This window comes from Conger conger, chromosome 2 (assembly GCF_963514075.1).
Source record: "Conger conger chromosome 2, fConCon1.1, whole genome shotgun sequence".
NCBI lineage: Eukaryota > Metazoa > Chordata > Actinopteri > Anguilliformes > Congridae > Conger > Conger conger.
This window is the reverse complement of record NC_083761.1, coordinates 13,299,181-13,321,996: the sequence shown is the minus strand read 5'-3', so window position 1 is coordinate 13,321,996 and position 22,816 is coordinate 13,299,181. Positions and strand designations below refer to the sequence as shown.

Genomic DNA, 22,816 nt, shown 5'->3' with positions numbered 1-22,816 from the left:
TAATTCCACGAGCAGCACTTGCATTACTATTGATAATAAGAAAACGTAATTCCTCACGTTGATCCACATACGTATCAACATTGAGTTGAATTTTCTATAAACCATATTATTAGGAATTAGAATGGGGCGTGCAGAAAGACAAGTTAATGACGTTCAGAAGAGCATAGGGGGACGTCGCTGACCAACATCACGTGATTAGCGAAAAGAGACGAGTGTGTCCGATTTCTCAAAACACCTCCTCCTCTCGCTCGCTTGCAGATGGACAAGCTTTGCAGCAGAATAACCACGTGATCTGCAACATATTACAATCCATCACACAGACGCCCAGGTAGGGCCTGAGATGGCTAGTGTTGTGTGTGGCCAATCTTCAATAGATATATGATGTACAGCTAACCGTATAACGTCGTTTGCAATCTATAAAACTGTTAGCACGTAATGTACAAATAATGTAATGTCGAACAAATAGCTGTAGCTGCTGTGCGAGCTTGCTAATAAGCTTCCCATTTAACTTGCTATCCATTTGCATGGGGCCGTGTCGGTAGTCGTAGCCGGTTAGACAGCTAACGTTAGCTATCCGTGCGGGTAGCCTAATTTCGGCATGTTTTTTTAAAGATCGGAGATAAATCTGGAGATTTTATTTCCTGGGCCAATTGCCACGGCGCTTGGTGTCCACTTTGCGCTCGAGATAGAAAATAGATTACGTCCGCTGATGTCCGCCCGAAGATGCTCGGGGATCTCAGGTGTGGGTGGAGGCGCGGTGTCTCCCGGAATCGAAGTGACATTAACCGGGACAGGGGAGCCAACGAGGGAACTCTTCGAGGCCTGCAGGAACGGCGATTTGGAGCGAGTGAAGAAGCTGATCACACTGGAGAATGTAAATAGCAGGGACACTGCTGGGAGGAAATCGACTCCGTTGCATTTCGCTGCAGGTAAGGCCTCTTGTATAGTAAACAATCCGTGCTAGCAGCGAACGTACAGTAACGTAATGTCATATTTTTTGCTTTCAGTGTAGTTGTAATAGTATAGTATTCGCATACAATATATTGCAATAGATAATGTAGTGTAAGTTAGTAAGCGTTGGTTATGGAAGGGTGATAATCCTAACAACTGTTGGCTAAATTGTCCATCTATCTTCTGGACTAGCTGTGTGTTAGGGCTTTTCCTATTGCATGTGAACTGTGAGATTTGTGCTGTGCTATGGCACATGTCCCGGTGCTAAGTGCATTCTGCCTCCCAGGCTTTGGCCGCAGAGACGTGGTGGACTACCTGCTGCAGAACGGGGCGAACGTGCACGCCCGTGATGACGGAGGGCTCATCTCACTCCACAACGCCTGTTCCTTCGGCCACGCCGAGGTGGTCAACCTGCTTCTGCACCACGGGGCTGACGCCAACTCCAGGGACAACTGGAACTATACTCCGCTTCACGAAGCTGCCATTAAGGGCAAGATCGACGTCTGCATAGGTGAAATATGATCTTTCGGAGGGGGCTAAATTAGAAACGTTGGGATTTTTGTAGCCCTTTTTTAAAGCGTCAGCGTTGCACAGCTTGAACACCCTTTCCGTCCACAGTTGCTAGAAATGAATCCACTGTCATTATGATACACCACTTAAATTAAAAGTTTTCTAAAATGAACTTGATGTGGTGGAACAGCAAGTTTCATTTCAGAGATCACAAAACAAGCAATGTATCTGTGGGTGTTTGGCGTCAGTGTTGCCCGGGACATTGGATCGAGTTAGAATGTTTGAATTATTTGTGTAGTGCTGCTGCAGCACGGGGCCGAGCCAACAATCCGGAACACAGACGGAAGAACGGCTTTGGACCTGGCTGAGCCCGCAACCAAAGCAGTGCTGACGGGTGAGTGGAGCACCCGCTTACTAAATGCACTTTTTTTTCTTTTTTTTTTTTACATCAAGAAAACATGTGCCAAGCTGTTCAGTTATTATGGTGGTGTAAACACAGGTGACTAAAAACCGGTTGCAGGCACTGGACTGCAGTATGCTTTAGTGTCAGGTTTGTACTGTATACTGTACTTGTACAGAGTATCCTTTGAAGTGTTAATACATCTGATTGCTTTGACCATTTTCTGTGCCATTTCACTGTATGCATGTTATGAGGGGATCGTTGTGGCTTATCCCAATGTGAGCTCTCTCCATATCACTATAGATTCCACTGAGGTCTCATTAAAATCTGATTTGCAGAATGGGTGTATACAAAGCTTCTCAGACCTAGATTGTTCTTGACATTGGTAATTTGAGTTTGAATGTACTAACTGTTTGTGTTCTGACCTGGGTTGTGAACTCATTTTAATCCAACATTTCTCCTTTGTATGGCATCTTAAAGTAATGTACGGTTTTATCATTGTAATATGTGAATGTATTTCCGCATACAGGTGAATACAGAAAAGATGACCTCCTGGAGAGTGCAAGGTACATCAAATCCTGATTTCTGCTACTGTGTGTAAGGGTACCCCCAGTGCTGTTGAGACAACAGCCTGTCATGCTTTGACTAAAGGACCTCAATTACAGATTCGGCCTCTTACTGACACTTAGTGATTGACTGACCGACAGACAGACACAGAACATATGAAATATGATCTGCAAAGTGTTCACAGGATCAGTCAGTCACCCTGCTATTTACATAGCACGCAGGGTTTATATATCAGATTATAGGCACATTATGTTCAATAACTTAACTTGCTTGATTCCTGGTTCTTAAAATGTGGATAAGTTTGTAATTAACTCTCGTATTTGGTATAACCTTTTAAAGATCTTGATAACAGACTTCTTGGGTATAAAAAAAAAAATGTTTAAGTGTCCGGCTTCAGTCATTAATTCTGTATTTAATTATAGCAATCAGCTGTTTTTGCAAGGGAAATAATATTTCCAAGTAATTCGCATCTGGTAAATGGTTGGCATTTATGTAGCGCCTTTATCCAAAGCGCTGTACAATTGATGCTTCTCATTCACCCATTCATACACACACTCACACACCAACGGTGATTGGCGGCCATGCACGGCACCAACCAGCTCGTCAGGAGCATTTGGGGGTTAGGTGTCGTGCTTAGGGTCACTTCTACACAGCCCGGGCAGGGGAATCGAACCGGCAACCCTCCGACTGCCAGACGACTGCTCTTACTGCCTGAGCCATGTCACCCCCGTCTTGTATGCAAGTGCAAGAATAATGTTGAATCCTGACTGACATGGCTGAGAGTACAAACATCAGTACTGGGAATGCTTCATTATTCTACTGTTTGTATTCTACTTCCAGGAGTGGGAATGAAGAAAAATTGATGGCCCTTCTTACACCCCTAAATGTTAACTGTCATGCCAGTGATGGAAGGAAGGTAATTCCTTAAATGAGTGTAATTGTACAGTAGTTAAGATATTAGCTTGGCCTATGTGTAGCATGCTCTTCTGTGTGTGAGTATTCATGCTGTAAGTTTGTTGTTCTTCCTGTGTTTGCAGTCCACCCCGCTGCATCTGGCCGCCGGGTACAACCGCGTGAAGGCCGTGCTGCTGCTCCTGCAGCACGGGGCTGACGTACACGCCAAAGACAAAGGGTGAGAGAGGGGGGGCCACTCTGTGTCAGGCTTCAGCTGGCGCCGTCTCATTTACCGCCCCCTTCGCCCTCCTGCCCGTAACACCCTGCTCTTCTTTCAGAGACCTGGTCCCCCTTCACAACGCCTGCTCCTACGGACATTACGAAGTCACCGAGCTTCTCGTCAAGGTGTGTTTTTATCTTTCCTATTCTTTTATGTTTCTGTATCTTTCTAAACTGTTGAGTCTGTAAAACATTATTGAGAGTGTTTCCCAGTGCTCCCAGGTTATTGAATAATGCCACAGTTAAAATTGGTATTTCATTTATTTGTAATGATTAATTATTGTCCCAAGGTGCAACAACAAAAAGAGCGCTGAATCATATCTCCATCCCAGTCTCCCAGTATTTATCTCTCCCTCTCTCTCTCCCTCTCCTTCTATCTCTCCCTCCCTCCCTCTCTCCCTCCCTCCCTCCCTCTCCCTCGCCCTCCCTCTCCCCATGCATTGCCTGCTGCCTGTCTCAGCATGGAGCCTGTGTCAACGCCATGGACCTGTGGCAGTTCACCCCGCTGCACGAGGCCTCCTCTAAGAACAGGGTGGAGGTGTGCTCCCTGCTGCTCAGCTACGGAGCCGACCCCACCTTCCTCAACTGCCACAACAAGAGCGCCATCGACCTGGCACCCACCAGCCTGCTCAAGGAGCGCCTGGCGTGTGAGCACCGAGCCCGGCGGCCGTCTTTAATAATAATAATAATACATCTTTAATTATGTAGCACTTTTTCAAATGGAAGTTACAAAATGCTTCACAGAAATGAGCATGCAATGAAATAAAATCCCCAAAATACACAGCAAAAGTTATTTAGCTGGCAGCTGATTATACTAAGCAGGGGACTATCCCTGTGTGGGGTTAAGGGCCTTTGTGGATCTTATGGTGGCTACACTGGGGCTTGAACCACTAACCTCCTGGGTCCCAGTCATGTACCTTAGCCACTAGGCAACAGGCTGCCCCCTGCTGCGCCGGTAAATGGCTGCCATTACTCACTCTGCTCTCTCTGTAGATGAGTTCAAAGGTCATGCCCTGCTGCACGCCGCACGAGAGGCAGACCTGGCAGGCATGAAGAAACATCTCTCCCTGGAGACCATCAACTTCAGGCATCCGCAGACTCACGAGACCGCACTGGTAACCTTTCGCACTGCGTTTCTACTCTGACTTATGGATATTGGTTATATGATGGATCTATGAAATGTATATTTATAAACATGCAAATATATGCATTGGATATTTTCATATTGTGTACAAATATGAAACATGCCAATGTCAGTTCTATCAATTTGCTTGTAATTCTATGATTATTCTTTAGTGAATCAACTCCATTCCTGGGCCACACTGATTAAATGGTCCCCCCTCGCAAAATGAACAGGCTTCAAAACTGTGTTTTACTGTCCCAAGTTGTACTGGCTTACAGTATCCCGTTAGAACTCCTGTTGTTACAGGTTAAATTCGATTTCTCAGTGGGATGCTTCCCTGTTCTCTGCAGCACTGCGCGGCCACATCCCCCTACCCGAAGAGAAAACAAGTGTGCGACTTACTGCTGAGGAAAGGAGCCAACGTGAACGAGAAGTCTAAAGAGTGCGTACTGTAACATCACATGACCCAGAATACCGCTGTAAAGGGTTTTATGTTTTATTAGTTCTACCTTTGACTAATGTGCTTCATTAAGTGGTGTGTATGCAAATAAATGTGCTGAATTTTCACTAGATTTTTTGGCTCTCAGCTTTTTGACGCCCCTGCACCTGGCTTCCGAGAAGTCCCACAACGACATCGTGGAAGTTCTGGTGAAGCACGAGGCCAAAGTAAGCGCCCTTCAAACGGCTCCCATCGTGAATGGGGTGCAGAGGTGGTGGGGAGAGCATCGAAAGGGAAATACCCAACGTGCTACAAGTCAGCTAAAATCGGAGGATCCAATAGGTGCTCTACAACCTAGCCGAAAATAAGAGACGGTGGTGCACATTGGGCTCAGAGAAATGCTCTCTGTTTAATGTTATGTAGTGTGCCCAGTGTGCTCCACCAACTCTTATTTTCGAACACAGCCTCTGAGTGTCCTGCCCTCGTGTGCCTGCAGGTGAACGCGCTGGACCACCTGGGCCAGACAGCCCTGCACCGGGCGGCCCACTGCGGACACCTCCAGACCTGCCGCCTCCTCCTGACCTCAGGCTGTGACCCCCTCATCACGTCCCTGCAGGGCTTCTCCCCCTCTCAGATGGGCAACGAGAGCGTCCAGGAGGTCCTGCAGCGTAAGGAGGGAGGGCTCGGGGCTGCTGCAAGCTGCAATCCCAAAAATACATTCAGTGTTATTTGCAGCAGTGGTCCTCACTCCTGGTCCTGCAGAGCCACAGGGTGTGCTGGCTTTTGTTGTTACTCAGCACTTAATTGATCAATTAAAGCCTTTAATTACACTGTTAAATTCCCTCCCCTGGTTTCTTGGGTCTGAATTGGTTGCTGTTATTAAGGCAAAAACAAAAACCAGCACACCCTGTGGCTCTCCAGGACCAGGAGTGAGGACCACTGATGTTTGCGGTTTTTTCCTGATATGAAATGGGGACATTTTTCCTTTGCTGCTCCCCGTTTTTTGGCTAGCACATGTGGTCTCACGTAGAGTCATCTCATTTTGTTCACATTAAATCATTTCCCATTTTCCCTTTACTACTTTTCCTTTGGTCCTTGCAAATCTCGCTTTGGTGCACGCCAAAGATATCTCTATGCAGAAAAACACCCTGCTGTGAAATGAAAGGCCTTCATTCCCCCCTCGCATAAGACACTGGGTGTCGGGTTGTGGTGGCCGTTTATACTTGAAAGCACTTCTTCGGCCCTCGGCGATGCTGATTGCCAACGACGCGCATGTTTTATTCACGACAGAGGGCGTGTTCATCGGAAACTCGGACACCGACCGGCAGCTGCTGGAGGCCTCGAAATCGGGAGACTTGGAGATCGTCAAGGTAATCAGGAGGAAGCGAATGTGCCACTCTTCGGCGGCGTCTGCATAATTAATCCAACCTCTGCATGCATTCTGAAGGACTGGATTAACCCCAGAGCCCTTCCATTGTGCCGCATAACAGGCAGATGAGTCACACTACAGGAGCCGGATCACATGGAGTGCTTTGCTGATTGAAGTGTGGATTCTGACTTTGTCTGGGTTCTTGCCGCAGAGGCTGTGTACGCTCCAGAACGTAAACTGCAGGGATGTGGAGGGCCGCCAGTCGACGCCCCTCCATTTTGCGGCGGGGTATAACCGCGTGGCGGTGGTGGAGTTCCTGCTTCTGCACGGAGCCGACGTCCACGCTAAGGACAAGGGGTGAGGCGCGGGACCCTGGGCTTCACTCAGACGTTTACTGTCGCTGACGTATGAAGGAGAAGCTGAATGGCATAAAGTTCTGTACTTTGTGGTAAAACGAAGGCAGAATTTAGTAACGCAACCGTTTGAAACGAACTAGTGGTAGCTAAGGCCGCAAACTTGCATATGACCGGTGCAATTGAAGTAATTTGGTGGTTTGGAACTTGTCAAAAAGTATTGTAAAGGGAATAAAAACATGTATGATTTACAAATAATAGTGATAATATTTTATTGTCTGAGTTAAGGAAAAATGTAGGTTTAATTTCGCCAAATGGTTTCATTCTATTGGTCATGAGTGTTGGAGTATGAGTGATGCTGCGGTTTTGCGGTCGCCTTGACCAGTCTCTCTGCCCCACAGCGGTCTGGTCCCCCTGCACAACGCCTGCTCCTACGGTCACTATGAGGTGGCGGAGCTCCTGGTCATACACGGGGCTGTGGTCAATGTGGCGGACCTATGGAAGTTTACACCTCTGCACGAGGCCGCGGCCAAAGGGAAATATGAGATCTGTAAACTCCTGCTGCAGGTATGGCAGCCATGCCCTCCTGCGGGTTTATTCCAGGTAGTGCTGATCTCTCAGGGCTCTTAACTCCAGATCCTGGGCCTGGATCAATACACTCTGGAAGGTTTTAATAATTGACACTGCATTATATAGTTATAGAATGTATAATGTAGTGTCCATTATACAATGTGTTGCTTTGCACAAAATGGCCGCCATGTGATTCAATGGACCGGGTGGATTAGGCACCGTTGCTTGCAGTAGCCGTGGGTGAGAGGGCGGTTTTCCGCGGTAAATCTCCGCTCCCCTAAACGCACCCATCCTGCCCGCAGCACGGTGCTGACCCGACCAAAAAGAACCGTGACGGGAACACCCCGCTGGACCTGGTGAAGGACGGGGACACGGACATCCAGGACCTGCTGAGGGGCGACGCGGCCCTGCTGGACGCCGCCAAGAAGGGCTGCCTGGCCCGCGTCAAGAAGCTGTGCAGGCCCGACAACGTCAACTGCAGAGACACGCAGGGCCGCCACTCCACCCCCCTGCACCTCGCAGGTCAGTTACCACGGCCACGTCCGCTGCTCACCCACCTGGCCTCTTAAACCTGGGCCTTTCTGCGAGAAGATATAGCCAAGAGGGAAATGTTAGCTGGAAGAACAAAGACAATAGGAATAGTTCCTGCCTGTTTTTAGTACCTACAACCCAGTAATGAAGGGGCGATAATCAATGCCTATTTTATGCGAACGACATTAGCTGATTTGTAATTTATTCAGACCAGTCCAAACTTAACTGGCCCTTAAATTGATAGCTAAGCGCTCTGCAGCATATATAAGACCAGATAGAGTTGTTTCTTTAATTTTATGTTAATACCAAAGACGCAGAAAGGCTTGTTGTGTAATGAGCTGTGCGTTCCTGGGTCTAGCTGGCTATAACAACCTGGAGGTGGCTGAGTACCTTCTGCAGCACGGCGCGGAGGTCAACTCTCAGGACAAGGGCGGCCTCATCCCCCTACACAACGCTGCTTCATACGGGGTGAGTTCCTCTGGCCCTGCGAAACACTTCCTGGGTCGTAGCATCACACCTGCAGTTACTACGGTAACTACGGTATCCCAGTTTAGTCGGGGAGAGCAGGTTCTGGAACTTAAGGGAGTCATCACTTGGAAAGATTTGGCTTGGGTTTGCATCATAAGGGAAGGGTTAAGGTTTGAGAAGGAGGAAGAAAGAAAAAAGACAAGGACGGTAGATTGCCTTGTTCGTTTCATTCGTCTCCGAGGGCCCTTGAGTTGTGAGCGGCTAATCACGCCGCGGCCTTTTAAAGCTGCCCAGCGCTCCTGCAAAGAGGGATTGTGTTCACTCCAAACACACATCTCAGCTGCTCTACTTGTACGTCTAATTTAGATTGCTGAGTGCTACGTCCGCTGTTCCGCAGGGCTGGTCTTTACGCGACCGGCATTTTAAAATGGAGCTCTGGCTCTTGGCGGCAGGAAGCAGCTCGTTTGCATGTCAGGCAGGTGTTTGTATTCACAGAATAAAGGGATCCAGTGTGATGTAACCCTTTCCCTGAGAATGGGTGTGGAAAGCTGTGTGTGTGTTTTCGCCTGCGTTGTGCTTTCTGCAGACACTCGCACACAGTACCGTGGTGAATACCGGCTCAGTGGCGGGGGGGGGGTGTGTGAGTTTGGGTACAGGGGGAAAGGGTTAATTACGGGGGGAGGGTGAGGGAGTAGCTTCAGGTGACTCTTCGGAGAGGAACAGCCAACCGAGAGCGAGCGGCGTGCGTGTGTCTCGTTTGCAGCATGTGGAGGTGGCGGCTTTGCTCATCAAGTACAGCGCATGCGTGAACGCCACAGATAAGTGGGCCTTCACCCCGCTGCACGAGGCGGCTCAGAAAGGACGGACCCAGCTGTGCGCCCTACTGCTGGCGCACGGGGCCGACCCCAGCCTCCCAAACCAGGAGGGCCAGTCGCCGCTGGACCTAGTGACGGTATCCACGTCCTCCCGGTGTTCTCATACCCCGCCCCCTCCCCAATCACCGTTCACCCCCTCAGTCCGGATGGGTAGAAGGCCTGCTCCCACCACCACCCCCACCCCCACTCGCCGGCTTGCAGATGCATTAAACCGCTCGGCTCACACCGCCCATACAGCGAGGCTGCAGGCTGACACCGAGCGGAGAGGCTACTGCGCATGAACGAGGATAGGCAAACAGGCTGGATAATGCCAGTGTACCAGTAATACCAATGTGTCCATATTCCAAATCTAAATAATACCAATGTGTTGATGATACCAGTGTGTCAGTAATACCAAATAAATTATGCACCTGTAGTTCATTTGAGTTTTTAACGGTATTTTATGTATCCTTTTCACATAAAGTGGCAGTTGTTTGGTCTATTAAACAAATATTATGTTAAAATAGTACCAATTGTATTCGTATTACTTTTTACGGTTAGTTCATTGTGGTTTTGTCCTGTTAAAATGCTGTAGGTCTGCCTTGCGGTGTTGAGGTGTCGTGCGCAGCTCTGCTCTGTGGGTGTAGCCGACGTGGCTGAATGCATCTCTGTGCCCATTTCACGCCTCCATTCAGCCTGACACGCCCGGGCCTCGGGACTGTCACATCCAGCTGAACACGGCTCACGGCCCTCAGCGAATGTAGGGAGAATGATGGGCTTGCTGTCCTTCAGGCCTGCTGTGAAGGTGGCCTCTGCTTGACGTGACGTTGCATGCCAGACGCACCCACGGCGGAGCCTGCCTTCAGGCTGCGTTTGGGTGTGGGGAGTTTCGCACGGCTGTCTTAGGCCTTAGGTCGGCCTCTCTTTCGAGGCCAGTGTCGCGTAGCCGGTGTGCATGTGACCGTTCTCTCGTCTCAATGGCGCCCGGGTTTCCATGGCGTTGGTAGTGACGTGACGTCGTGTCTCTCCGGGTCTTCCAGGCGGACGACGTCCGCGCCTTGCTGACGGCAGCCATGCCCCCTTCCGCTCTGCCCTCCTGCTACAAGCCACAGGTCATCAGCGTCTCCGCCCCTGCGGGCGTGGCCCCCTCCGCTCTCTCCGCCGGCCCCGCCCCCCTGCCCTCCTCCAGCGCCGTAGACACCCAGCCGGGAGGGTTCCCTGAGCTCCTCCCCCTCCTCGCGCCTCCCGGGGCCGAGGGCCCAGCGGGTGGAGACAACAAGGAAGAGGGTGAGTGTCTCCACCCTCGCAGATTTGTGTTCTTGTACCTTAAAAGGAGCTTCCAGGACCTGCTACTTTTCACTCCACCTTAGTCAACCAGCCTTCTAGATGTTTCCAAAATGTATTCAAGATCAGAACATAGATGCCTGAAATGGATAGATGCCAACTATCTGTGATGGTGTTTTGACTGGGGTTGGAGGCCGCTACATTTGTGTGAAAGTATGTGGGTCAGCAGCTACAGTGTGCTCAAACAGTATCTCTGTAGGGCCCTGACCCCTGCATGAGTTACTGTATGAATAGAGAGGAGGGTAACAGCAGTATGACTCCATTGTTCCCCCCTCTTCCCAGTTCTAGGGGTTGACCTGAGCATCAGCCAGTTCCTCCACAACCTGAGCCTGGACCACCTTCTGGAGATCTTCGAAAGAGAGCAGGTGAGTCCATATCTCAAACCTCTTTTCATATGCAGTCTTTTTTTTAATCCACCTTTTAAATATCAGTCTACTCCTTATTTTGGGGGGATTAGCCTAAATTCCTGATATTCCATATGGCAAAAGCTGTAAGGAACGGAAAGTGGACTGCTGAATTCTGTGTTTTCAGATCACCCTGGACGTGCTGATCGAGATGGGACACAAAGAGCTGAAGGAGATCGGCATTAACGCCTACGGACACCGACACAAGATCATCAAGGGGGTGGAAAGGCTGATCTCAGGACCGCAAAGTACAAAGCACAAAATAACACAAAATAAACAAAAACTTGCACACTGCAGGAAACCGAATGATTTTTGCCTCAGGTTGCTTATTGTGACAACATATTATATAACAAAATATAACATATATTATATAAAAACTCCACACAGTTCTTAAAAGCTAAACTTTTGTTCCTTTCCATTTTTGCGCTCTAATGAAATTCAAAGGCCATAAAGTTTTCCATTAATATCATTCTTCTGATTTAACGCAGTGTACAGGATTTTTCCCTTTCCTTACATGGTATTTCCACAGCTACGCACCTGCAACGTTGAAATAACCGTGTGCTTGTATTTGATGTTCTGCAGGTCTGAACCCGTACCTAACTCTGAACACCGCTAACAGTGGGACCATCCTGATCGACCTGGCCACAGATGACAAGGAGTTCCAGTCCGTGGAGGAAGAGGTACTAACTCACTGCTAAAAATCTATGATCGCATGATCATAGACGGATTCACCAGTGTTTAAAAAATGTTGATACTCCAGATAATATGCTGAAGTTATTTTCAGTGAAGGTGCAGAAGGTAGCTGTTCTTGCCTTAGATGGTAATAGTCGAGAATAGCATCTTGTCTTGCAGTTGTGTATTTGTGCATTTTTTAAATGTAGAGTTTTGGTTCACCATAAAGTATATTTGTGGAGCCCCGTCAAGCTCCTGAAAACACGGCTGTTTTTGTGCTGGTATATTCTTTCATCAGGAGCGTATTGTGACACTGTATTTATCGTCTTATGAGGGTCAGTCTCTGAATGACATGGTGACTTTGCCTGAGGGCACTGCAGTGGTGGTAATCATATTAATCTTTAAGCCTCTACCTGCTAATCAAAGTCGACTCATCTGGAGTCAACCTGACTATGGGTGACTCAGACAGCTAAGCTCCTCATGGGAACACACAAAACATAAGTGGGATTTATGCCTCTAGGTAATATAACACCTGCAAAATCTATGACTTGGTTATGCCTAATAATAAAAAATGAAGTTGCCTGTGCTATAGTGTTGGTGGAGGAGGAGAGTTTGAAACGTGTTGCTTTTTACAGATGCAGAGCACCATCAGGGAGCACAGGGATGGCGGCCATGCTGGGGGAGTTTTTAACAGATACAATATCTTAAAGGTGCGTGCTATTATGGATCATTTCATAGTTTGTTTTCCCCCGAGGCTGAATTCTTAATACACAAATGACAAGCAGAATCATTTTCATTCACTGCCATTGTCTTTTTAAAGTGCCCTTCACTCTGTGTATAGTTTGTATCCTATATCACATCTGGCCTCGTCTAAAGAACCAATTCAAGGACTATCTTTTGCATTTTTCACAAGAAATTGCAGTGAGGGCTGTTTTTACTGAACTCGATTAACCTGTAATAAAGCAGGGCTTTCCCTATAACCCCCAATTGCTTTGAAGCATGAATGATGACATGCTTATCATATTGCAGTCATACCATTTTTAACTGAAAGTCATGAAATAACCAAAATGATATGGGCCTTGTAGTATGGTATTCTATTCTATGTATTATTTTATCATTGTAATGCTGGTAAAATCTGCACTGAATGTGTGGTTTTCATCATTTAAATTCCAGATCCAGAAGGTGTGTAATAAGAAGCTGTGGGAGAGGTATACTCATCGCAGGAAGGAAGTATCTGAGGAGAATCACAACCACTCCAACGAGCGAATGCTCTTCCACGGTATGTCTGTGCAGAAATCCAGCTGTCCATCTTGTCTACAGAGCCGGTGGATTAATGGTGTATTCCTGCCAGATGAACCTCTTTTTACCTTCAGCCTTGACAAAGGAATCGGCCTGAATCGCAGTTGTGTGATGGTTTTTGAAAATAATGAATGTACAATATTACATGAGGACCCAGCCTTGTTTTTTTCATTACATTAGTTATTTAGCTGACTCTTTTATCCCAAGCAATTTACAGTTGATTCAAGCATTGATGTGCGGTTATAGGCCTTGCTCAAGGTTTAGATACGCACTGATCTTATTGTGGCTGCATTGGGGCTTGAGCCACTAACCTTCCTGGCTACAGGCTCCTGCATCTTGTTAGATTTTTGCATACTGTAGATATTTGTACATTAAAAGTCTTCAATTCCAAAGGTGGGCTGATGAATTCCCTGGCTTGCAGGTTCTCCGTTTGTGAACGCCATCATCCATAAGGGTTTTGATGAGAGGCACGCGTACATAGGAGGCATGTTTGGAGCTGGGATCTACTTTGCGGAGAACTCCTCTAAGAGCAATCAGTATGTCTATGGGATAGGAGGGGGCACAGGATGCCCCCTGCACAAAGACCGCTCCTGCTACATCTGCCAAAGGTTAGCCCCCTCTCCATTCTCCCTGTAGGCTCCTAGCACTGCACATGTTTAGATGCTTATGTTTCAGCTAACTGAAAATATTATCAAGATGCTTATATCGTTTTATTGATAGACTTGGAACAAAATGTTGTATGAGTAGTATGTAATATGAGTAATAATAATGTCAAATAAGCAATCCTGGACAGGATAACTAACGTTGGGTGCTCAACTCAAATGAGTTTGTAATCAACTGTGTTTTTATACATTTCCCATGCTCAGAAAAATAATAGAAAAATTATTCATGAAAACGGTTTTTCAAAGCCTTTTTAGCCATTTAAAAAATGCATAGGGTTAGTAAAGTTCTAATACGTGGGAAAGAACACCCTAGATATCAGCAATTCTAACAAAATAATGACTTTATTTTGGCCGAGACAGGAGTGGGTACTTATTTTGACTTCCGGTAACCAGCACATGTATTTATACCTTTCTTATTGTCCTGCTATTGAATGAGGGGAGAAGTAGGAGGAGCTACAATTCTCTGCACCTATAGACGGTTCTGATTCTCTAGAATACCCTGCATGCTTTTTTCTTTCCTGTCATAATGTGGAGGCACGAAGGCTCCTTGGTGTTGAGGACTTGGTGTGACTTTGTGTTTTTTGCTCTTTGCGGTTTGACTGTGACTCCAGGCACTTGCTGTTCTGCCGCGTGACCCTTGGGAAGTCCTTCCTCCAGTTCAGCGCCATGAAGATGGCCCACTCCCCCCCTGGCCACCACTCCGTCACTGGCCGGCCCAGTGTGAACGGACTGGCCCTGGCCGAGTACGTCATCTACAGAGGGGAACAGGTACAGACACCATAGAAGTCACATGACCTAACACTGATTCTCAAGACATAAGGCACCATATTCTCACTCTTCTTTCACAAGGAATGAAGGTGCCTGAAATAAACAAGTGATATTGATTATCCTGCTGTTATTAATGGTTGTACATTCCTTTCCAGGCCTATCCAGAATATTTGATAACGTATCAAATAATTCAACCCGAGGGGACTGCAGATGGATAAGTTCCGAGGTCAAAGGTCAGCTGTCAGCACTGGGCCAGTCCTGTTCAGATTGTCATGCGCATTATGAGATTGATCCATGGCTGTAATTACTGCATGAGAAAATGTTTATACAGTGTATAAAGTTTTTCTTTTCAATCTTTTTTTAATCTAATCCCGTTTCTAATCCCCCTCCCCTCCTATGTTTGGTTGTATATTGAACTGCGTGATTTAATGAAATTGTGATTATAATTTTTTCATTTATTTAATTAAATTTTGTTGGCTTGTTCTAATGTCCATATTTGGAAGAGTGATGTTTGCACCCTATTCGACTTATAATTCTGTAAAAGGATAACTGTTGGAACGCAAAGCACAGCTGAAATTTGAATTATTTATTTTACAAAGCTGTTGTGTATATATTTTTTGTACTAGCATGTTAATTTATTTACCTTTGTATTATAAGAATAATACATCTTAACATTAACTGAACCGAATAATCTTTCTTCTGAACCAGCAGTGGAAAAGAATGAATCCCGTTTCAGGACTTGCTGAGATGAAATGGCCAGTTGTACTGTAATTGTTGCAGGGTATCTTCGTATTTATAACCGTGGTAATATTTTTCGTTCATAATTTGACGAGGAGCAGAGAGAGAAACCAGACGACACTATGTTGAATGTTCTATCAGTCTGTTTCAGTATCCAGGGTGATCTTATCTGCTGACAGTTCCTTGGTGAATAAGCAGTGTATATATTTCTTTGTCATAGATGGCAAAAAAAAAAGTTGAAAAGAAATGCCTCAAACGTTTTTTTCAGTGCTCATTGATCTCTCCAGAAAAAAAAAAAAGTTTTAAGTTGACAAGCTTGGTAATGGTTTTCTTCATACAGTACACTCATTTGAAGGTTAAGTTGTCTACAGTGCATAATGTAGCTAACTGGTATGTGACTGAATTTTGTTATGGCAGATATTGTTGGATGCACTGTTTTGAGTTTGTCATAAGAAATAATGTGGACTTGACACTATGGTATCTTTGCATAATGTTTCTGAAGCACTTGTTCTTTGTGCATGGTATTCCTGTCATGTTCAATCTTGTGATGTCATATATGGAAAGTATCTGTTTAACACTGTTTCAGTATCATGTGGTAAATTATGGGAAGTTCTCTTCAACCCCTGTGGCAACCAAATAAAAAATAATAATATATTATTCTGCTATGTATTTGCAATTTTACTAACAGAGGTGTAACCCAAAGCAGAAATTAAAGCTGGATCGTGTATAAGCATTTTGCTGTAATCCTAAAGGGGAAACCATTTTTCTGTTGGCCTGAATTTTGCATTTGTTTTCTGTTATAAAACAGAACCCTCATGAATTCTATATCTGTTAGGATCAGGACCGAATCAGAAAACAAAAATGTAATACACTTTTCGAAATCATTTATAAGCCATGTATGCAAATGTTTTATCTTCACCAGACATCTTGGGTCAATGAGCTATTTGGCTATATACATGTCTGTTCCCTTGTATGGTAGGCAACAGAGAAACACTTCATTTAGGAGCACAAGAACACTGTAGCTTTCATTGAAGAGCTTGTCAAGAAATTTATGTTGCAAAAATATGATTGTTTTGGCATATTAAATGCCGAAGTGCAGACTGGCATGCAAAACTCAAATTATCCTCCTGGACAGCCCAGCTCGATGGAGTGAAGTAGATGCTTTTACATTCCTACAGATGGTGCTGTTGCCTGTTCATAGTTATGTTGGGTACAGGCTATATTCGACTGTGAAAACTGTTGTACAGTACTTTACAAACACATTTCTTTAGCAGTATTTTAAGTACAGCAATTAACCTCTTCAGCTGTTTTCAAAACAAATAACATTTATCAAATAAGATGATTCACCAATTTAAGACAAATGCAAGATTTATTTAGGACCACTTCAAATACTAAAGCTAGAAACCTCCAGGCTTTGTTAAGCATCAACACATTCTTTAGTCACCTTTTAATGCTTAAATTAATATTGTATAGGGATATGTAATGAGGTTATTCCTTGTTGTATTAAAATTTAGTTACAGGAAGCCTCATTAAAATGATGAGGAATTCGTTTTTTCTTGCCTGTTTAAGATCCACTCCTGCTCGTTTATTTTTTTATGTCTTTGCCAATGTTATCAAGTGCTTTCCAGACTACGCCCTAGGGGTTGAGATATGCCTACACAAATTTGGTGTGTCAAATGTTGCAGGCTCTGGAAATGAGGGGAAGTCATTTAAAATTGAGCCTTGCTAAAAAATTCCTCCCATAGCCATTGACACTCAGCTGCCAATATGGTCAAATGCGTTTCGGGGTATACAGTAGCTGTCGGTGATTGCCATGAGTCACATGCTAAAATCAGTGTAAAGGAGGCAAAAATATACCTTTCATATTATTCACTCCCCCTGCTATTTACCCTGCTGAAAATGTCCATCTAAGGGGATTCTATGCTGGGTTTAAGATGGTTTAAGCTGTGTCTTTGATACTTCTAGCTGGTCATAGCTGCTCTGTGGCTGGTCGAAGCTGTTCTCTGGCTGGACAAAGCTGGTTAAACTGGTAGAGTAACTGGCGGACTAGCTGACTATACAAGCTGGTCAGGTCATGAATAGCTGGTTGACCAGCGAAAAGTGACAGCTGCTTTAAACACAGCTTAAAGCAGCTTGTCCAGGTTAGGCTGGTTAAAGCTGGAATTTTCAGCAGGGTATCTGGAGATGCACTTACCTCTGGTCCAAACAGATATCCAATCCAATGATGGGGCCTATATGTATGTTCTTTCCGGAAGGAAAATGTCAAGGCAAACTACCTCCGTGTCGGGCATTCGAACAGCAATGCACAGCCCCTTGGTTATTATCCCTTACTTGTTCTATGAATTGGATTAATACTCAGTTCTAATTGGTTCACAGCCGTGCATTATATTTGTGTTTAACAGTAATCTGGATACTTGTCTCATTCAGTTCTAAATAATTGTGTGAACTTTTAAATTGTCAGTTTAGAAATCAAATAAATCTTTCTGTGTTCATATCCCCAAATAAATTAAGGGAAATGTAACCTTGGCAACAGATTTTAACTGTTCATTCACAACGTTATGGTTAAATATGTGCATAAAAAGTAGAAAATATCATGGCTGCAAAACATTACTTCTAGCTAAGCATTTTTGTGGTCGGCAATGAAGTATTTATCATGTTTGAAAATTGTACACTCACTGTATATAATATATATTATGTATATAATAGGATTGGTAGCCTATATAGTAGAGGACAAGATGTATCATTAGTTTTATGTTGGTATGTGTCATGACTTACAATGTATGGGAAGAGAGATTTTTAGCAGGCTTATTCTAACAGCAATATGATCATACCCATCAGTGTCAGGAATCCTGAGAAGGGCTAAGTGGCTAACGGCGCGTCTCTGAAATGCCATTTTTGCAAGCTATTACGGCTGTTCAACGCCATTTACAGAAAGCTTAAGATGACGGCATTTTCAAAAGACTTATTCATTTCAGAGTCTATTTAGCTGGTATGTGTTCAAGGCAATCACTTAACAGTGGTGTTCTTACAAGTGGCCATTACATTGATATTAGGTGAAGAATGTATTTTGTAGAGAATCTGTGTTTACTGTGCACTGGGTGTGATACTCCATATGACTCACAGAATTGTATTAACAGTATTATACAATGCTGTAATTTGGCTTCCATGTTTCCTCAGAATGGTTTGTACACATTAATATGATTGTGGCTATATTTAATAATGGACTGATATACACCAGCTTGATAATGCAAATATTTAATCAGCCAATCATGTGGCAGCAACTAAATGCATAAAAGCATGCAGATGTGGTCAAGAGGTTCAGTTGTTTTTGAGACCAAATGTCAGAATTGGGAAGAAATATGATCTAAGTGACTTTGACTGTGTTTGTTAGTGACAGGGTGGTTTGAGTATCTCAGAAACTGCTGATCTCCTGGGATTTTCATGCACACCAGTCTCTAGAGTTTGCAGAGAATGGTGCGAAAAACAAAAAACATCCAGTGAGCAGTGTTGTTAATGCGTTGCAAGAGGTCAGAGGAGAAGGGCCAGACTGGTTGAAGCTGACAGGAAGGTTACAGTAATGCAAATACATATTACTACATACTACATATAACTACATATTACAACAGTGGTATGCAGAAGAGCATCTCTGAACACACAACGTGTCAAACCTCTAAATGGATAGTCTACAGCAGCAGAAGACTAATACGTAAATACGTAATAAAGTGCTCGCTGAGTGTAGATGTTCACTGTATAAATACAGTATTGTGTGTGCGTGTGTGTGTGTGTGTGTGTGTGTGTGTGTGTGCGTGCATGTGTGCAAGTCCCTATTATTAGGGATAACACAAACAGCTTACCTTAAGATGGTATTGACAAATTTCCTTTGTAAATGACCCAGTTTGCTTCTTTAAGCTCGGATACTACTGCTTTGAAAAAAAAGCCCCAAGACACTCAACTATCTACTGTTCTCTTTTTGTACTGCATCAATATTTTTCTTCTTCAACTAGTGTTTCAATTTCAAGATGATTTATTGGGACAAGCGAAGACCCAGTGGTAGACCATATAGAATCAGCCAACAAAAAATATTATACAGGTAGTTTTCAAGCTGAAATATATTTTTAAGGCAACCATACAAAAATGCAGTCCATTGTCCTTCAATGGATATTTAAAAAAAGTATAAATATATTAAAAATAGTAAATATATTTTAAAATACTTAAAATTACACAAAACAGTTTAGTGATTGTAATGTGTACATACACCATGCACTGTTTGTTACAACGTGCATCAATCTTTATAAATTGAAGATTGACTGTGAGAGTTTATGGTGTGTTGTTCTCTCTGATACTCCGACTGATTTGGGCTTTTTTCAGCAGCTAATGAGTCCCCAGTGGGACAGCCTTTCCAAGCTTTCTGGTGCCAATATTAACATTCCCCGATGCAACAGTTTTCATGGGAATAGCATTGCCTGTAATTTGCTGTGTGTTATATTGTGTTGCAACTCCAAAACATTTTATCTATACCCAGCCTTTTCCAGAAAATTATTAACACAATGTTATATGCATTGAGAAATCTTTCCGTTGAACTCAATGGAAAAAAATATTAGGGAGAAACCATTTTTTTCGTATCTACTGCATATCTGGCAGCAGCATGGTGGTTTGAGGCCCTTGATGACTTAAACCCATTTAGCCAACAAATGTGTTCCATACTATATCAGCATAATTCACATCTGAATCTAGTCCCACCCCCCAATTCCCACTGAGGTCCATTCACATGCAAAGAGTTTTAGTATTGCTTGTTGGACAACCTGCAAATAAGATATCCAGACTCTGATGATGTTGATAGGTCACAGACATCAGGAAGTCATGGCATGCAAAATACAACAACATGCAACAAAATACTAAACAAAAATAAAATTGCCCTTTATTCAAATCTGAGTGTGCACTTTAACCACATGTGATTTGCTTCATTGCAAATCTCAAATTGTGGAGTACAGAAGACAATAAATACAAAATGGGTCTTTGTCCCAACATTATGCAGGACACTATATATTTGGCAGGAAATTTCCAGCAGCTTCTAAAATGACATCTGTCTAGGTTCTACTGTACATGTATATATTTATTGACCTGTGATAGAGGTCTCTCTCTCTCACACACACACACACACACACACAACACTAAACTGAATAAGATAAACTTATATAAACTCATGCTTCAAAGCAAAGTGTAAAATCCCCTAAATGTACGATCAGTGCTAAATGATGGCCTGGCTGCTTTGTGGCCCTCATCCAAACAGCTAATATTTGTGGGACAGATTGCTCCCAAGCAATGAGAAGGGGACCTCTTGCTACACAAGTGGCACAAAGTGCAGTTTATACTCCATCACTTGAATGTCGCTTGACAGAAATTGCAGTCACTTTCAATTGCCACAGCTCAGTTTTTATAGTGGCAGAAATGTTAGCTACCTGAAAACTCAAAAACAGCTAAGAAGTCAACTGTCCAGCAACTGTCCAACTGTCCACTGTCTAAATACTGATGGACTGCACTGTATATGGAATTTTACATAATTCTTTTGTAATAAAACTTTCATAAATGTATGCAGGCTGTGTACATAGATTTAATTCACGTTTATGTGCTGCAGCATTATGCACTGGTAGTCACTCCTTTGCAAGAGAGTGCACTGGTTTTTATTTTCACCTTAAATTCAATACATTTTCAGACCCACAAAACCCTGTCATGTGAGTTAGCCAATAAGAAACTGTGTTGACTGAATCATTAAAGTGAATTAAAGTGATTAATTGTTGCAATTATATCATAATAAACCACTGTACCTATTACAGCCTACAGAAGAGCCTGGAAACAGAAGATAATTGCCCCTCATCTGCTGGTAGAATCTGAATTATCTGCTGTAATCCAGAATTTTCTCCAGCGAAAGCTCCTGGACATGCACTGAATACTATCCTCCCAATTAAGCCTTTTATGTGACTGCCAAAATAACTAACAGTCAATAATACTGTACAAAAACTATTATAGATACTAATTAAGTCATTTGTATTGAATACCACTAAATCCATAAGCACTTTAAGTTATTCATCCCACAAAGGATCTCCAATACTCTCTTCTCATGCTTTTCATTATTGCGTTTTTTTTCTTTTTTTAAAATAAACATTTAGAGACATTTATCTTATTCCGAAGAAAATATACCTATGATTTGTTTCTATTAATTTGTATTCACTTTTTTCACTAGACACAGCATGTGCTGCAATTAATTCAATGTACCAACAAACAAACATTGTCAATGTTTGGTCCTAAAAAGGCTGATGAAATATATTGTAAACAGGACGATTGACCTCTGACCTTTCCCTTTAGATTTGATGAGTTTGCTGAAATAATTCTCTCACAGTGTGTGCACAGCTCGCCTGTCCCCCGTATTTTTCTACTGTGACTTTGGGGCTGATCATCACAGTAATACACATCCACATGAGCAACTTTCACCTAGGGCCTGTAATTTCACCATTGGGGCATTTGTAAAATGTGTGTGTACATCTGTGAGTGTGTGTGTGTGCGTGTGTGTGCTGGGGTGTGTCTGTGTGTGCTGCTGTGTGTAAAAGACAAGATACTGCAACATAAAGATAGCATACATGTAACTTAAAGATAACATACTACTGAAAGATAACAGACTTGTAACATACTCTAGCTTGTTTATTGCCTGACCTTGGCTACCTGCATTTTCATAAATAATGAAACCTATCTCTCTCTAACCACAACATAGCAATATGTAGTGTGCAACAACGTAGGGTTATTCTTCTGAAAAAACAAATGTTTTGTATTGCAGAATGTCCCAAACCAAAACATAGACAAAAGACAAAATTGACCAAGTCTATATATGGTTTCCCCCTAAGCAATCATTAATTATACGTATGTGGACCAGGAAGAAAGGAGGTGTCCCCTCTCCTCTTTCAAATACATAAAAGAGTGAACTGTTGAGCATTGGGGAGCTTTTTGCGGTTGTTTTTAGCTCTTTGTTCCTGTCCAGCTGCCTTGGCCCCCTGCTGTTTGGTGTGTGGTATTACAAGCTCCACTTTTTGGTGCGTGGTATTGCAAGCTCTGCCGGTCCCTCTTTTTTTTATTGCTTTGCCACATTTTTGTGATTACTTTGGGAGTGACAAGCCATAGTTTGAAATCTACTGTCTTTCACTTATTTTATGACTGTAACTTATGTAATATACATGTCTATAGTATTTACTGTTTGTAAAGGAGGATGAACCTTTGCCTTGTGATGTTTAATAGCACTTTCTTGTAACTATGTACTATTGTAACATTTCAATTTCAATCCTGTACATTCATGAACTATACTTCATCGACAACTTTTCACTTCCACAACATTGGGAAACATTGAGGTCGAGATATTCATTCTGATACACACTCTGATACACACACACACTGCATTCATATGCTTTTCTGAAGCACACTGCTGTATGATGTCCCTTGGATGTTACAGGGCCTTGTATAACCCGTGTACTTAGTACCCGATAAACAACATATGTATCCATCCATCCATCCATTATCCAAACCTGCTTATCCTGAACAGGGTCGCAGGGGGGCTGGAGCCTATCCCAGCATACAT

At 43.7% G+C, this 22,816-nt stretch overlaps 1 protein-coding gene across 2 annotated transcripts; it reads left to right on the top strand.

Moving 5' to 3' along the window:
* Positions 1 to 242: 242 nt before the first annotated feature.
* On the top strand, positions 243 to 15,852 carry LOC133120336 (poly [ADP-ribose] polymerase tankyrase-2). 2 transcript variants are annotated; one of them, XM_061230296.1, is made up of 28 exons: positions 243 to 328; positions 613 to 929; positions 1,238 to 1,462; positions 1,760 to 1,855; positions 2,391 to 2,427; positions 3,269 to 3,344; positions 3,466 to 3,560; positions 3,661 to 3,727; positions 4,062 to 4,248; positions 4,595 to 4,716; positions 5,075 to 5,166; positions 5,312 to 5,390; positions 5,660 to 5,831; positions 6,454 to 6,533; positions 6,744 to 6,889; positions 7,287 to 7,452; positions 7,758 to 7,977; positions 8,345 to 8,454; positions 9,218 to 9,406; positions 10,349 to 10,595; positions 10,935 to 11,017; positions 11,184 to 11,304; positions 11,639 to 11,736; positions 12,364 to 12,438; positions 12,902 to 13,007; positions 13,449 to 13,635; positions 14,301 to 14,457; positions 14,613 to 15,852. In XM_061230296.1, exons 2-28 carry the CDS (start codon positions 710 to 712, stop codon positions 14,673 to 14,675), a joined length of 3,516 nt encoding a protein of 1,171 aa, XP_061086280.1. In that variant the 5' UTR covers positions 243 to 328; positions 613 to 709; the 3' UTR covers positions 14,676 to 15,852. The 2 variants fall into 2 exon arrangements, with proteins under 2 accessions (XP_061086280.1, XP_061086281.1); XM_061230297.1 differs by lacking the exon at positions 9,218 to 9,406 and having other exon boundaries at positions 278 to 929.
* Positions 15,853 to 22,816: the final 6,964 nt, after the last annotated feature.